Genomic DNA, 17,557 nt, shown 5'->3' on the forward strand with positions numbered 1-17,557 from the left:
ACCAATCTACAGGGAAAACCTCCCGAGGGCCATGGATGTCACCAATCTACAGGGAAAACCTCCCGAGGGTCATGGATGTCACCAATCCATAGGAAAAACTTCCCGAGGGCCAAGGATGTCACCAATCTGCAGGGAAAACCTTCCGAGGGCCGTGGATGTCACCGTACTCCCCCCCCACACACATAACTTCCACATATTGGTGGTACTGTTTTAGGGGACTTGTTCTGCATGGAAAAATATCCCCAGCCATTAAGGAGCTTTTTTGTTTTGGTTTGGCTTGGTTTTTCAAGACAGGGTTTCTCTGTAGCTTTGGAACCTGTCCTGCTGTCCTGGAACTTGCTCTTGCAGTCCAGACTGGCCTCAAACTCAGAGATCCACCTGCCTCTGCCTCCCAAGTGCTAGGATTAAAGCATGCCCACCACCACCCGGTGCCTTAAGCAGGTTTTTGTAAGGTGTTAAAAACGCCAGAAAACATGATGGTGAGTGCCTGTTGTCCCAGGACAAGGGAGGCTGAGGCAGGACTGCTATCTCAGTGTTACCCCATTGTGTGCAACCGGCTTCTCTCCATTGCCATTGCTTTGCCTGCCTCTCTGGGTGACTGTCTATCGTGGGCACCTACTAGAGTGAGTTCAGGGCCAGCTAGAACATGGAGCTGAATGGTACAGCCCTTGCTCAGCAACAAGGCCCAGGTTTCAATACCCCAGATAGAGCCAGGAGAAGGGAGAAGAGTAAGGCGCAGGCAGACAGGTGGATGGTTAGTAACCTTGGAGCCAGCTGATAGATCTTGCTTGCCAAATAAGAATTCCTAGAATGGAGCTGAAGAGATGGCTCAGCAGTTTAAGAGCACTGGCTGCTCTTCCAAAGGACCTGAGTTTGATTCCCAGCAACCACATGGTGGCTCACAGCCATCTACAGTGAGATCTAATGCCCTCTTCTGGCATAAAAATGCACATGCAGACAGAGTACTCACATACATAAAATAAATATATCTTAAAAAAATAAAAATAAAAAAGAATTCCTGCCCCTGTGCACCACCCTCCTGCAAGGTTGTTCCTTCCTCCCACCTCGCGGCCCCTCCCGGAACTGCAGCCAGTACTTCTTGATGATGCGTAGCATGTTCTGGTAGGAGTTCCATGTGTTATGTGCCACCAGGAGGTCACGTGCACCCGGCAGCAGCTTGATGAGAGCTGAGCAGGAGCCAGAGCCCAGGGAAAGCTTGGTGCTGGTCTTATTCAGTGCTGGCTCCAGGTCTTCCAGGTCTCCGGCAATCTGCAGCAGGCTGAGGAGGCAGGATGGGAGGGTCAGCAGCCATTCTGCACCCACATCACATGAGGCTTCAGGGGTCAGCAGACCCACTGTGTTCTAGGGGCAGGAAATGGCAGAGCTGGCATGGAACTGGGATGACTCCTTACCCACCCTGTGCAGGCTGGGGGGGGCACTTACAGGAACCCCAAGGGTTTGATGGTGAACCTCCCAGTTGGGAAGGCCAAACGGCCTTCGTAGCTGTCCTCCAGGCCTTTCAGCTGCAGGAGGGTCAGCCGCACCTAGGGGAGGGACAGAGGGAGGATAAGGCCCCCAGTTCACCCCTCCTACACCACTTCAGGGGCTCTGACCTGGTCCAGGGGTGTTCCACAGGCTCCTGCCAGCCCTGAGCCCTCTCCTGCTTTCAATAACTCAACTGTATGAAGTATCTTCATGCTGACCCCAAGTCCGCCTCACTTAAGAATCCAGATCAAAAGCAACCTCCTCCACAAATCCTTCTAGTTTGGCCAGATGCCCTGCCAAACATCTCCCTAGTCTTGGATGCTGGCTGTGTGGCTGATCCTGGCATCCGCCCTAAGGTTGCCTTCACCCACTGTCAGTTCTGCCTCAGCACCTGTAACTAGAGGCATTACTGTGGCCCTCACTGGGTCTTGGCTGGTGCTGGGCAAGTACTAGGAACTTAAGTACAGGCAAGATAGATGGCCATACAGGATAGGAATAGACAGATGAACAGACAGAAGGATGGGTAGAAGGATCAACAGGAAGGTGGATGGATGGCTTGGAGGATAAATGGGTCGGTATGTACATGTGTGGGTGTCTAAGCAGATGCACTGCTGGGAGAACGGATACCTTAGTAAGCAGATGCATGGATGGGTAGATGGACGGGACAGAAGGGGCACTGGGTGATCTGGAGGGTGGATGGTGAGTAAGCAGACCTACGGAAGGAGGGGTAGATGAGTGGTGTGTGGAGGAAGAGAGCCTGAAGCAGGGTCATAAACGGGTTGTCAAAGAGAACTATGGGTAGGAAGTGTCAGCCCTGGAGGATGTGCAAACAGGTGGCAGGGTTCTCCACAGAGGCTACTGCCTGCGCTCTGCAGCTAAACCTTCGGGTCTGTAGAGAAGTCAGAGGCTACTGCCTGCACTATGTAGCTAAACCCTCGGGTCTGTAGAGAAGTCACAGGTTCTGTGACCTAGCCGGCAGCCCATGGAGCTAGCCACCCAGAACCTGGCCCTTAGCATCATCCAGGCACTCGGAGTTCTGCCCCGGAAGGAAGGCAAAGCCTGGTTCCTCTGCATGCTTTCCTTTTCTCCTCCCTTCCTTTCTGAAATGGTGTTTGCTTTATCCAGCCTTCTACCACCCCCTTACAGCGAGAGCCACAAGCCACCACTTAGCTACATCTAGGTGCTTTGACAGCAGGAAGGCAGAAAGGGCTGGGCATCAGGGCCAGGATGGGCAGCTGGAGGCAGCAGACGCTGATAGATATTAAAGCAGAAAGGACTTCTAGCTCACTGAGGACTAGCACAGGACATGGGCACACCCAAAGAGCTACCTCCCCTCAAGCAGGGCAGCCCAGCCCACCTGGTGCCAGTATGGAGAGTCCTGGCTAAGCTCCATCTCCCTCTGCATCCACTCCAGGTTAGTCTCCAGGAAACTCTTGAGCTTCTCACAGTAGCCGACTTCATACTCGAAGGGGCCACAGTAGTTGACCACCGTGTTCATCCAATGCATATAGATGAGCTGCGGGAAGGAGGGCAGGGCAGCTGCTGCTCTCTTTGTGCAGGACCCTAGGACTCGCCCCACCAGAGTGCAGAGACTCTCAGCCCCCTTCAAAGCCCAAATCTCTGAGTCGCCCTCCTCTGGAGCCTGTGATGTGGAAGGCCTACCCTAGACTGTACTTCCTCTGTTGATGGGACCTGGGTTGAACAATGCGCTCCATGATCAAATACAGGATCTTGGGTAGTTTCTGTTGGGTTTGCAGCACTGGAGACTAGACCCAGGGCCTCATGCAGGCCAAGCAAATGTTCTGCAAGGCCACCGGACAACAGGTTTGATTTGGTTTGGGTTGTTTGGAGATAGGGTTTAATGTAGATGAGGCTGGCCTTGAACACCTGATCTTCCTGCCTCTACCTGCCAAGTGCATTTCCAAGGCTGGATATACAATGCTGGGGACGGAACCTGGAGTCTGTGCATGCTAGGCAAGCTGTCTACTAGTGCAGCCACATTCCCAGCCATTGTTTGGATTTTTAGACAGGTTCACACTCTTTGTCTCTGGCCTGCTAGGATTACTCCAGGCACTGTGAACATGTACCACTACTCCTGGCTTGACAAATGTGTTTCTGAACAGCTCCCTGCTCTGTTCCAAGCACAGAGGACAGAGGGAACAAGACAAGCCCCCCTGCTGACTCACTGGGCCAAAAAAGTGTGCCAGGCTGTCGGCACTGCCCAGGTGCAGTGTGCATCAGCTGGGGCTTGCCTGCTGGAAGAGAGACTGCAGCCAGCCTACCTGTTCCCCAGCTGATGGACATGTGAATGAGGTTATTCCAGGCCACCCAGCTACTACAGCAATACCAGTGAGCCCACCAAGGTCAGCCTGACCCAGCCCAGAATAACCAGGGCATACAGCCAATGCTCCCTGGGAAGAGGCCTGCTGGTCTATGGCTTATGCTAGTGAGCGGCCTCAAACAGGTGGATATGATGAAGCCTCCAGTGCTCTGAGCTAGGCACTGTGGTTGTCATCCCCACACAGTGGTCCAGCTTGAGCTGGCCATCCAGAGGCTGTTTGGTACATTGGGTCGCACTGCTTGGAGGAGAGCCTAAGATTTGAGGCTTGTCCTGGAAGGGGACTCTGGGACCCTGCACTCTTCTTTCTGGTTCACGAAGGGAACATCTTGCCCTGCTATGTGTATGTGTCCAGATCCCACCAGAGACCCAAAGCAATGATCCACCCAGCTTTGGGCTGGAACATCAGTCAAACAACATAAACCCTTGCCTTTATGAGCTCACCGCCTTGGGTATTTCATCACAGTGAAGTGAAACCAATATATCCACTTTACAGCTGGGGAAACTGAAGCATGGGCAGGCAAGTACTGGTGTCCCCAAACACCAAGACAATGAGTCAATGTCAAGATGTGCTTTTGCAAAGTCCCAAAGCCCCACACTCTCCGAGCAACCTCTGAAGATAACTTCCAACCACACACCACCCTACTAGGAAGCCTCTCTACCGCGAACCTCCCCCACAACATAGTGACACGCCATATCCTGCTTAGCCCCAGGCCCTACTAATGCTCCCCGTCTCCTTCTACCTTCCAGAGCCTCCAGAGCAAGGCCCATTGGCTGCCCTACCTGAGGGTCAGGCTGGGCTCAGCTAGGAACTAGACAGAGACTTGGGCCAGACAGAATTGGGTTCAAATGCTGCTTCTCAGCTTGAATGGCTATTTTACCTTAAGGAAGCACATGTCAGGACCCAAATCTCATCACCTCTCCCAGTGGAGACACCCAGGCCACCCTCAGGAGCTCAGACCCGGTGAGACAACACAAGCATGTCCCTCAGGGTCCTGGCACAAGAGCCACCACGGCCTTGTCTCAATGTCCCCAGTAGGTTGTATGTTCCTTGGGAGAAGGAATTGCATCTCACCATCTTCCTAGAAGCAAAGGCTCCTGGGAAGCCTGGATGGAGGTTAAGCTTATGAAGAATCCCACAGAGGCTGTTTCTGTGGTCCCCTGACCCCCCAAAGCACAGCTCACATTATCCAGTCCCTTGCTGTCACTGCTCCATCAAGCTCCACCAGGACAATGCCTTCAGCTCCTGAACACCCCTTCCATGTCTCTGGGTCACCAACTGGATACACACTCAAATAGTGGCCAGTAGACCCTGAGTGGATTTTACTCTATAAATTGATACCCAGTAATCTCCCAAAGTGGGTATCCACTTACCACCCACCCAGTGTGGGAAGAGCTGTTACCCATAGCTTCTGATGGCTGGGGCCCCTGACAGTGACTGCCATCCCTACAGTTCCAGACCAGGTAAGCAAGAGACTATGCTGTCTGGGGACTTGACACAGACAGGAAAGCTAGTTTAACAAAAGTAGGAGCCAGAGCCGGGTGGTGGTGGCGCACGCCTTTAATCCCAGCACTTGGGAGGCAGAGGCAGGCGGATCTCTGTGAATTTGAGGCCAGCCTGGTCTACAAGAGCTAGTTCCAGGACAGGAACCAAAAGCTACAGAGAAACCCTGTCTCGAAAATTAAAAAAAAAAAAAAAAAGTAGGAGCCAGGCCAAGTGAAGTGTGTCAGTGCTCCAGGAGCTGAAGCATGAGTGTGCCGAGTTCAAGGCCAGCCTGGGCTACAGAGGGAGATCAAGGTTAGACTAGGCAAACGGGTAAGACCAACCAAAGAGTGCAAAGTGAGATCAACAGGAGAGGCTTTCTCAACATGCATGAGGTCCTAGGCGTCCTGATTCAATCTCCAGTATCAGAAAGAGGGCAGGGAGGGGGGGGGAGGCACACCCTGTAATCCCCGCACTCAGAAGACTGAGGCAGGAAGACCTCAAGTTAGAAGTCAGCCTAGATCACACAGTAAGAGCCTGTCTCTAAAAACCTTAAAAGGGGGCTAGAGAGATGGCTCCATGGCACTTACTTCTCTTGCAGGGGGCCAGAGTTCAGTTCTCTACACCACTGTAACTCCAGCTCCAGGAGCCGACACTCTTCAGTCTCCTTGGATACCCACACAATTCCTTGGATATTTCCAAGGATACCTTGGATACACACATGCTCTTACACGCACACAATATAAACAAAAATAAGTCTTTAGCCAGGTGGTGGTAGTCCATGATTTAATCCCAGCACTCAGGAGGCTCTGCAGAGGCAGGCACATCTCTGTGAGTTCGAGGTCAGTCTGATCTACAGAGTGAGTTCCAGGATAGTCAGGGCAACACAGAGAAACCCTGTCGCAAAAATCCAATAAATAAATAAAAAAAGTAAGTAAATAAATCTTTCAAAAAATACCAAAGGGGGAGAAGACATGAAGGCAGAGGGGAATCGTGGACACTTTAGGCGAGAGAGAAAGGGGCCACTTGGAGGTGTGTAGTTCAGGAATGCAGCAGGGGACACAGGTGAAGTACAAAAACATGTATGTATAAAAATGTCATACTGGGGCCACTGAGATGACTTGGCAGGTAAAGGAGCTTGCCACCAAGCCTGATGACCTGAATTCAGTCCCTAAAACTCACATAACGAAAAGAAAAGACTCCAGAAGGTTGTCCTCTGACCTTTACGCATGTATCCTGATGTGTGTGCACCCACCCACACATACAGACACAGACATGCACACGGTAAACGGTGACCATCAATTTTAATGTCATCAAGAAACCCATTATTTTGTACCTTAACGAAAAACCACTTTCTGAGGATATACAAATACAAAAGGAATAAAAAACATTACGCCTAGTGATGGTCATAAGAAGGCTCGCACTTCCCAGCACGCACAATAAACCCTGGGTTCCATCCCAGCGCTGTATAAATCAGGTGGTGACACACTACTGTAACCCCAGCACTAAGGAGAATCAGGGATATCCTTGGCTACACACCGAGTTGGCAGCCAGCCAGGGCCACGTGAGCTCAATCTCAAATCAAACAAAGCCAGGAGGAGGTCGGCATCTCCTGCTGTAGGACTGCACTTCTGTGAGATGTTTGGAGTGTTAGCCTGATAGGTTCCTCCTGGGTGATGGATACACTCTAGAACTGGACAGTGGTCCAACTGCACAACCTGAGAGGTGTACCCAAAACCACTAGATTGCACTTTCTTCCTACCCTCCCCTTTTTGGGGTATGGTCAAGAGTGTTCCTGAACTCCCGATCTTTGTCCCTCCCTCCCCTAACTGCTGGGACGACAGGTATGAGTAATGGCCTAGGGGTTTTTGTTTCTTTGTCTCTAGCCCAGGCTACCCTCAAACTCATCAATCCTCCTGCTTCAGCCTCCCAACTCACGCAGTAACAAGTGTGTTCCACCATGTCCAGCTTCATGTGCTATTTTGAAGCACAAGCTTTTTCTCCCCGCCTACATGGAGGGCAGGAGGAGGGGACCCATTCAGCACAAGCATCAACCCCACTGAAGGCCCTGAGGATGTCCTGGCTTGGCTGGGGGGCAGGCAGGTAGGACCCCAGGCTCCCCACAAGACCTTACCTCCTCGGACACAGAGGCCTCCACCACACCAGCTGCATAGGCCTGCAGGCTGTCATTGTAGCTTCCATTTGTGCCCAGGTCCAGATGGGCCCACCTGAGGGAGAGGGAGGACATTCAGTCAACAGCAGGGCCCTGCAAAGCCAACCTTCACAGCTAGACCCATGGCTGCAGGCACTCTGGGGTCTGGCTTTCCATTCCTTATGCCACAGATGGAATCCAGGGCCTTATGTGCCGGCAAGGGCTCCAGCTCCGTTTCTGTTCTGTCTGTTTTTCAGACCGGGTCTCACTATGTAGCCCAGGCTGGCCTAGAACGCCAATCCTCCTGCCTCAGCTTCCTGAGACCACAGGTGTATGACACCATGCCTGCCCAGCCTCTAGCTTTAGACCATGAAAACGGCCTAGTGAGTAGCAGCGGCCCACACAGATGTCGGCCAGCCAGCCTGCCTGCACCCGCATGCCCACTGGGCTAGATACCCAAGACAGGAAGTACTGGGTCATAGGATGGATTCCACAGACTAAACCTGCCTCCTCTGCCCGCCTATGCCAATTGATGTCCCCAGTTGTGCTGGCTGGCACTTCCTAAGCTGTCACTATCTAGCAACCCCACCCGGTTTGTCCAGTGGCAACTTCACAGTCCTTCCAGGCAGGCACTGCTAGTGGTCTCATCACATGGAGGAAGAGAGGACTGAATCCAGAATTTGCCATCACGTGATGTAAGCCCTGTGTCCTCGCTCTTTATTGTGAAGCTCTGCAGTGTCTCCACCCACAGCCACACGCCCCGCCCACACATCCACCTGTGCTGGATCACACACATAGCTTGTTTTGCCCAGTGGGACAAGAGAAGAACTTAGAGCTGGGCGGTGGTGGCGCACGCCTTTAATCCCAGCACTTGGGAGGCAGAGGCAGGCGGATCTCTGTGAATTTGAGGCCAGCCTGGTCTACAAGAACTAGTTCCAGGACAGGCTCCAAAACCACAGAGAAACCCTGTCTCGAAAAACCAAAAAAAAAAAAAAAAGAGAGAGAGAGAGAGAGAGAGAGAAGAACTTAGAGCTGTTAAGGAGATCAAGAGGCCTCTGACTCCCCACTGCCCTCCTTGCCTCGCCTCTGCCGCTGTCATGGAAGGACATCGCAGCCAGTCCACAGGTCCCAGGAATGGAAGATCTGCAGACCCGAGGCCTGAAGGACATTCAAAGGCCCCACAGTTTAGCTCCATGAGCCAGCAGTCCTGGACCATTTGTTATGAAGCACTGTTGTCCAGTGCTGACTGATATACTTGGAGGGTCAGTGGCCTCCAAGCATGGAACAAGACTTCTGTTGAGTCAGGCTACAGTCTCTATTTACTCACGGAGACCTGGATGTCCACAAAGCTCCACTTCCCCAGATGGGAGTGCTATAAATTATCACCTCAACCCTTGTTCTCATTTTCTTAATAGAATTGTCATTAAAATATTTCTCCCAGAGGCTGAAGAGATCACTCAGCAATTATGAACACTTGCAGAGGACCCAAGATCAGTTCCCAAAACCCACATTAGGCAGGATCACAAGAGCCTGAGAGTCTAGTTCCAGGAGATACAACTCCCTCCAGGCCTCTGCAGACACCTGCATGCACACAGTATATAAACTCACATAGACATGCACACACGAATAAACAAACAAATATTAATAAATATGTTTTTAAAAGAACTCCATTGAGTTGGGGTGCAGCTCAATTGGTAGAGTGCTCGTCTAGCATGCACCAAGCCCTGGGTTCTGTCCCCAACCCTTTGTAGACTGGGCATCTGGTCACATGACTATAACCCAGGAGGTGGAGGCAGGAGGATAACAAGTTTAAAGTCATCTAGAACAGTCTGAAGTCTGAGCTATATGAGACCCTTTCTAAAGGAAGGAAGGGAGGGAGGAAGGGAGAGAAAGATGGAGGGAGGGAGGGACGGAGGGAGGGAGGGAGGGAAGGACGGAGGGACGGAGGGAGGAAAGAGGGGTGTGTGTTGGAAAAACAGTTCAATCAGTGACATGTTTGTTTATAATTCCAGGACTGAAGAAAGGGAGAACACAGGCAAATATTTGGGGCTCTTTGGTCAGATAATTCCACCTAATCAGTGAGCCCCTATCCAGTAGGGGCTACCTCAGAGGACATGGTGGCCAACACCTGAGGTAGACCTCTGGTCTATGCTCCACACGCATGCGCATGTGCACACACATCAACAACACCACCAACAAAAGCCCAAGATGGAGCTAGAAAGACAGCCCACCAGTGAGGAGCACTTGGTGCTCTTGCAGAGGACCAGGTTTGGTTCCCAGTGTCCCCGCTCTTGCTGACGACTGTCTGTAATTCTAGTTTCAGGGGATCCTCAGGCACTGCATACACATGGTGTACAGACACGAAGACAAACACACAAACAGCAGCAGCCCAGGGGAGACATGGGAATAGACCACAGCCCAGTAGGACCCTGAGGACAGCCTGGACTTTCTCACACAAACTTTCCCACTCTTACAACAAACAACAAATGACTTAGCAGGAGGAAGCTAGAGGGTGGCTCAGCAGTTAAGAGCACTGGTTGCCCTTCCAGAGGACCCACATGGTGGCTCACAACTACCTATAACTCCAGTTCTAAGGGAGCTGATGCCTACTTTCTGGCTTCTGCAGACACCTGCACACATGTGAACACACACACACACACACACACACACACACACACACTTCTAAAAATTATTCATGGAGTTTTTAAAGACAGAATCTTTCCATGTAACCCACTCTAGACTCATAACAAGATCTGTTTCAAATTTTAAAAATAAAAGGGCCTGAAGGGGTCAGTTCCGTCATAGAGTGTGCTCAGCATGCACACACCTCTGGGTTCAATGCCCACAGTTCCAGAAGGGGAAAGAGAGAGAGAGAGAGAGAGAGAGAGAGAGAGAGAGAGAGAGAGAGAGGGGAAAAAGAGGAGGAAGAGCAAGCAGTAGCATGTTTTTAAAAGCTAGGCCACTGCTGAGGTGGGCAGGGATCTCAAAGGTCTCCCATCACCAACAGACAGCAGACAGGACCTTTAGCTACACAGCAGGCTTCCCTCCAGCCGTCTCCAATGGCTCCCCTTACTGACCCACTTCCCCAGCTGCAGCAGAGTCAGGATGCTCCCTGCTTTCCTAAGCTACCCTCCTCTGGAGACTGGTTCCAAGCAGAATGGTAGATAGCCTTCTGAGAGGTGGAATCCAGTTGCAAAGGGAAAAGGGGTGAGGGGCCTGACTTCCCCAGGGCGGAGGCCACAGCCTGCTGGCACAAGCTCCGCAATAGGGCAACTCCATCCACCACACACCAAATCCTAACCGTCTCACGGCGTTAGTTCAAAGTCTCAAGATGGCTCAGTAGGTAAAGGTGCTTTCCACCAAGTCTAAAGACCTGAGTTCGATCCCCGGGGCCTGTGAGTTGTCCTCTTCCCTCCACATACAGCACAGTACCCCTCCCACCTTCTGCCCCTCCCACCTCCTGCCCCTCCCACCTCCTGCCCCTCCCACCTCCTGCCCATAAATAAATAAATGACATAAAACAATTAAAAGTCAAACTGCAGGAAGGAAGGAGAAGGAGAAAGGGGGAAGGGAATTTACCCTCCAACAATCCAAGAATCAGTAGCGGTGAAACCTCCAGAAAGGGGGTGGGCTCTAATTCTAGGAGAGTCTAGCTCCTGACCTCTTCCCTCCAAAAGAGTGAGACAGGCACCCCCAGGTTGGAGCTCCCATGGACTGGGGGACCAGGGCAGGCCAGATGTTTTCCATTTGACCCAAGTACTCAAGAAGCTGTCTCCAACGCTCTGTTTACCTGCCTACAAATTGGGGTCCCCCACTATGAGCTCCCTGCACTGCTGGAATCTCAGAGTGAAGGGACATGTGATATAGGAGAGGAGGTAGAGGGCAGAAAAGATGCCAGCATGATGAGAGGCCTCGGTTTCCCCAATCATAAAACGACCAAAGGGCTCTTACTCCTTTCCCTGCTTCATTCCTCCTTTAATCAACAGCAGAGCTTTCTAAATCCCAATGAGACTTTGGGATCCCCTCGGCCCCATTTCAGGAAAGAGCTCAGAGAAGGGGAGCCACTTGCCCTGGGTCACACAGCAGTGGATCTGAGGCTGGAAGAAATTGCTAACACAATCAAGGAAGACCCTCCCCACTATCCTGAGTGCCATAGCTAGAAGCATTCTCAGTCCGCTCAGATGTCCTCCGGAGTCCAGAGCCCCCTCCCCACAGTCCTCATGCTCTTGTACCTCTGCATCCAAGTAGGGGTTCGTCATGCCTTCTTGGTTCTGCTAGATCAGAACAAAAATGCATGAATCAGCAGATAATGGGTACCCTGATGCCAGCCAGAGCTGTGATTTCCTTCAAAGAGCCAGCAGCCTTCTCGCCCCGGAAGTCTTCCTACATTGGCCACACCCAGCTGTTACCTCTGCAGCGACCTTCCAAGGACCACCAACACCAGAGGTGTCTTTAGCATCTTGTGTTCCCAAAACCTGTGGAAGCCAATGCTGCAGGAGGCTATGTCTTCTGAGCATGAATAAATCGAGACCTTGGTGAGGGGATATGCGGATTCCGGGTGCTCTCCCAGCATAGCCTGAACCTGGTTTCCAATAGATTGCTGGCTCTGGCTTTGGTGGGACTTGTCCATCTCGTGTGTGTGTGTGTGTGTGTGTGTGTGTGTGTGTGTGTGTGTGTGTGTATCTCTGCCCGAATCTTGGCTGGCACTGGGTCCTTGAGACCACACACCAGGATAAGGTGAGCTTATCCTGACCGAGCACAAGTCATTATTCCTGGTGCAGACCCTGCCACAAGAGCCCATCTTGAAGTTCTGGGTTTACAATGGTGACATGGGAACCCAGACTGGCAGAGGAGCTAGTGAGAGACAAGAGGTTGCAGAGCCAGCCTGTGTTCCAAGTGTGACACTGATCATACTGATGAGCACTTAGCTCTGTAGCATCAGGCCATGAACTTGTCCCCGGATGGGCAGGAGCAGCAACAAGGATACTGTCTGTGCTTGTGTTTAGGGACCCTCAACAATTCCTCTGGCCTGGAGCTTGGCTCATTCCTGGAGCCCTGACTCTGGAGGGGAGCAAGGGTCTGGCCTCCTGGATAGCTGTCAAAATCACTGGAGAGCCTGGCGTGGTGGCGCACGCTTCAGGTGGGAGTCTGTGAGCTGCAGGCCAGCCTAGCCTACACAGTGAGTTCTAGGCCAGTCTGCCCATGCAGTCAGAGAGCTGGTCGCCCGGTCCCTCAGGGAGGATCCCGGTGGTTGGGGAAAGGGAGTTAATGGATCACCCATTAACCCTGGGCCTGACCCAGCTGTGGACTCCCGAGGTCTGCAACCCCGAGTCCTGTTACCTGCCAGGCCCACGGCGGCTGCGGGGACGGCCAACCCTTACCCGGTCTCGCGGATGGCGTTGGTGAGGTTGGCCCAGGCCACCGCGGAGGGATGGAGGCCGTCCACCAGGCGCAGCTGACCTGACGCGGCGTCCAGCAGCAGCGAGCGGATGCGGGAAACGGGCGGGTCGGGGTTTGTGCGCTGCCATCCGGGCCCCGGCGTAGGGAGGGCTCCCGCTGGGCCGCCCAGCCACAGCCCAGCCAACGCGGCCAGCGAGGCCAGAGCCAGCGCCCGACCTGCCCGGCCGCCGGGGATCCCGTCCACGGAGGCCGCCATCGCGAACCTCAGCCGGGCCACGTGATTGACGCCCCGGGGTGGGGCTAGGGCGGGGCTTCCGACCGGGCTTCCGGAGTGGGCGGGGTCTATGGGCTGGAGGGGCGGGGCCCTGGCGGGGCACGCCTTAAAGAGTCCGCGCTCGCTCCTGAAAGCCTGCTTAGCATCCTTCCCAGGATTGCTGTTCATTCCTTCCTTCCTTCCTTCGTTTGTTTGTTTTGGGACAGGGCTTCTCTGTGAAGCCCTGGCTGTCCTGGAGCTCACTCTGTGGACCAGGCTGGCCTGGAACTCACAGAGATCCACTTGTCCGTGCCTCCTGAGTGCTGGGATTAAAGATGTGCACCACCACACATATTTTTATATTTTTTTCTCTTTCTCTTCTTTTAATTTTCACTATTTTTACATTTATTTATTTTAGTTTATGTGTATTTGGTTTGCCTAATGTATGTATGTGCGGCATATGAGCGCCCCGTGCCCTCGAATGTCAGAAGTCTTTGGATCCCTTGGAATTAGCATTATGATCCTTCTGAGCCACAAGATGGGCTCTGGGAATCCAGGTCCTCTGTAAGATTAACAAGTGCAAGCGCTCTAACCACTGAGCCACCTCTCCAGCCTCGATGGGGGCGGGGGGAAGGGATTAGAGGGCGGGGATGAAGGGAGCTGTGAGGGGAAGGACGGCAGGTGGCCATGGAAGCCAGAATAGAGTGTTGCTTTCTCAGTTGTGAGCTGTCTGATGTGGGTGCTGAGACCCAAGCTCAAACTGCCAAGAGCTTCAAGAATTGTGAAACCAGCCGGGCGGTGGTGGCGCACGCCTTTAATCCCAGCAATCCCAGCACTTGGGAGGCAGAGGCAGGCGGATCTCTGAGTTCGAGACCAGCCTGGTCTACAGAGCTAGTTCCAGGATAGGCTCCAAAGCCACAGAGAAACCCTGTCTCGAAAAACCAAAAAAAAAAAAAAAGAATTGTGAAACCATCTCCCAGCCCCCAAATTTCTTTTGCTGTCTGTCAGTCAATCTGTCTGTCTGTCTATGAATGAAATTGTCTCATGTCACTCAGGCTAGCCTGAGCTACAGAGTTAATTCCAGACTAGCTTGGGATACAGTTTGAGACCCCATCTCAAAATAAATGATTTTTTTAAAAGTCGAGTGTACTCTCAAAGATTTCAATGCCAGCCTGGTACAGAAAGCAAGATCCTGTCTCAAAAATAACACAAAAGAGGGTAGCAATTAGCAATGCAGTTCCCTTCAGACCCTTAACCTGCAACAAGCACCAGACCCCAGATGGGCAGTACAAGCCGCTGGTTACCTGTGCCTCTGGACAACTGGGGATAAATTCCATGGGTTCACCTGAAGAAAGTGACTCGCACCTATAATTCTAGCACTCGGGAGTGCTGAGGCAGGAGGACTACCAAGAGTTCCAGAACAGCCTGGACTGCAGTGTGAGACCTTGTTCCCCTACCAAAAAAGAACTCGATATGTCCCTCTACCCCTACGCTGATGCATAAGTTTCTAGAATGTCCTACAGGATGAGAAAGGTGCCTCCTGAAGGACACACACCTATAAACCCTGCAATCACTGGGCTGAAGCAGAAGGATTACTGGGATCATCAGTTTGAGACCTATCTGGGATACACAGTGAGATTCCATTTTTTAAAAAAATATGTATGAATGGTTTGCCTGCATGTATGTCTGGGCACCAGGTGTGTGTGTGTGGTGTCCCAGAATGTCAGTTTTCTGGGAAATGAATTACAAATGGTTTGTGAGCTACTGTGTGGGTACTGGGAACCAAACCTGGGTCCTCTGGAAAAGCAGCCATTGCTCTTAACTGCTGAGCTACCCAGCCATCTCTCTAGCCTGAGACCCATCTTTAAAGAAGAGAAAAGTATAAGGTTCCTTGCCAGGCATGACAGAGCATGCTTGTAAACCCCAGCACTCTAGAGCTGGAGGCAGAAGGGTTGAGAGTTCAAAGTTAGCCTCAGCGACATACTAAATTAAAGGACATTTTGAGGGAGTTATAAGACCCTACCTAAAAACATGACAAGACCACACAAGAGGCTGCCTGATAGGGCCCAGTGACAGTTTACCCTCTGGGGAGAATTATTCCCCTCGCATCCATTCCAAGCGCTATTGTCATTTGCTAATCCCTTACTGCAAACACTTTCAGTCATCAGGTCCCTAACAGCTGGGAATACTGAGGCTCAAGCACACGAACTGACTTAACAGTTACAAATAGAAATGTCAGCACAGGGATTCGAACCAATGTGGAAGCATCATGGAAAAGATGCACGCTGTTCTTTGCAGCCACCAGAGGGCACACACAACCACATCTACTCTTGACATTTCTGCCTGGCCCTAGCTGGAAGGGGAGGAGCCTGCTTTGGGTTCCAATCCTTATGCCCAGAGCTCCTTGACCATGGTGATACCAGGATTCTGAGTCTCCTGGCACTCACCTCTACAGAGAACTTAGTAGACACAGCCTAAACCACAGGATTGCTGGGATGAAGGTACAGCCCACGGAATTTGGGACCAGTGCTGGGCACACCAGAGGTACAACAGAAACAGTAGGGGTGCATAATTAACGGGGACAATGCTATGACAGTACGCACACACACACACACACACACACGCATACACACGCGCACACGCACACATCCGTTCCACTCTGCAGTGCAGCCTGGGTGCCTTCTAAGTATGCTGTAAAGCAGTGGTTCTCAACCTTCCTAACGCTGTGACCTTTTAATACAGTTCCTCATATTATAGTGACTCCCAACCATGAAAGTATTTTCATTGCTATTTCATAACTATAATTTTGCTACTGTTATAAATTATAATGTAAATATCTATGTTTTCTGATGGTTTTAGGTGACCCCTGTGAAAAAGTCTATCTACCCCCCCCCAGGGGTTGCAACCCACAGGTTGAGAACCACTTGTCTAAAGCCACTACACAAAGGAATGCATGCATAAAAACCTGAGTTCAGACCCCAACACCCACGTAACAAGCTAGGCACAGTCTCCCATGCACCATAATCCCAGACCTGAAGGAGGCACAGACAGGAGAGTCCCTGGAACTTACTGGCCAGCCAGCCTTGCTGAATGAGTGTCCCCAGATTCAATAATAGATTCTCTGAAAAGATAAGGTGGAAGGGCTGGAGAGATGGCTCAGAGGTTAAGAACATTGCCTGCTCTTCCAAAGGTCCTGAGTTCAATTCCCAGCAACCACATGGTGGCTCACAACCATCTGTAATAGGGTCTGGCGCCCCTTCTGGCCTGCAGGCATACACACAGACAGAATATTGTGTGTGTGTGTGTATATATATATGTATATATACATATATATATATATATATAATATTTAAAAAAAAGATAAGGTGAAGTCAGGCATGCTGACTCTCTGTGAGTTCCAGGCCAGCCAGGGCTACATAGAGAGACCCTGTCACAAAGTAGTAATAATTAATAATAATACAAAGTAGTAATAATTAATAATAATAATAATAAATAAGCTGGAGAATAATTAAGATCTTTGGTCTCCATTTGAAACTAGGCACTAGCCTATGTTTAGCAGTCTGAGGCCTTGGGCCCAGTCTCTAACATCAAAAAGAGCTCCAACATCCAGGCTTGATATATTACATAAATGAGATTTGTGGTGATATTCTGTTTATGCTTTAAAAAATAAGGCTTGGATGAAGATCAGAGTGTGGAACTAGACACGTTAGTGAGCCATAGAGGTCAGGCAGTGGTGGCATACACCTTTAATCTCAGCACTAGGGAGACAGAGGCCAGCAGACCTCTGTGAGTTTAAGGCCACCCTGGGCTACGTGAGATTGAATCAGTCTAAAAGAGAAACAGCCAAGTGGTGGTGGCTCACACCTTTTATCCCAGCACTGGGGAGGTGTAACTGGGAAATGATATGGCTGGGCAGAGAGAGGAATATAAGGCAGGAGGAGACAGGAGTTCAAGACTCAGTCTGAGGTTTCAGAGAAGGCATTCAGTCTGAGCATTGAGGCTAGGACTTCTAGAGACAGGATACCCAGTTCAGTCTGAGGATTTTGTAGAGGTAAAAACTAGTGGCTGGCTTCTCTGTTTCTCTGATATTTCAGCTTTTACCTCCTAATATCTGACTCTGGGTTCTATCTATCTATCTATCTATCTATCTATCTATCTATCTATCTATCCATCTATATCTATTTTGATTTTTCCAGACAGGGTTTCTCTGTAACTTTGGAGCCTGTCCTGGAACTAGCTCTTTTAGACCACCAGGCTGGCCTCGAACTCACAGAGATCCATTTACCTCTGCTTTCTGAGTGCTGGGATTAAAGGCGTGTGCCACCACCGCCCAGCTCAGGATTTTATTATTAAGATCAATTAGAATTCTCACTACAGGGATTAAGTTTTTGTTATATGCTGTATAGTTTTCTCTCTCTCTCTCTCTCTCTTTTTTTTTTTTTTTTT

At 51.1% G+C, this 17,557-nt stretch overlaps 1 protein-coding gene across 2 annotated transcripts in view; it reads right to left on the minus strand.

The window, feature by feature from the left end:
- The window catches only part of Plbd2 (phospholipase B domain containing 2), a 20,429-nt gene extending 7,286 nt beyond the window's left edge, over window positions 1–13,143 (minus strand). Inside the window, exons 1-5 of one of the 2 annotated variants that reach the window (XM_005371863.2) lie at window positions 12,840–13,143; window positions 7,441–7,534; window positions 2,843–3,001; window positions 1,444–1,544; window positions 1,065–1,279 (exon numbers count right to left, since the gene is read on the minus strand). In XM_005371863.2, coding sequence (XP_005371920.1) covers window positions 1,065–1,279; window positions 1,444–1,544; window positions 2,843–3,001; window positions 7,441–7,534; window positions 12,840–13,114 — 844 coding nt within the window. In that variant the 5' untranslated portion in view covers window positions 13,115–13,143. The remainder of the gene's footprint in view (window positions 1–1,064; window positions 1,280–1,443; window positions 1,545–2,842; window positions 3,002–7,440; window positions 7,535–12,839) is intronic. The other variant, XM_026778387.1, reaches the window with a different exon arrangement.
- Window positions 13,144–17,557: the final 4,414 nt, after the last annotated feature.

This window comes from Microtus ochrogaster, unplaced genomic scaffold (assembly GCF_000317375.1).
Source record: "Microtus ochrogaster isolate Prairie Vole_2 unplaced genomic scaffold, MicOch1.0 UNK132, whole genome shotgun sequence".
NCBI classification, from domain to species: domain Eukaryota; kingdom Metazoa; phylum Chordata; class Mammalia; order Rodentia; family Cricetidae; genus Microtus; species Microtus ochrogaster.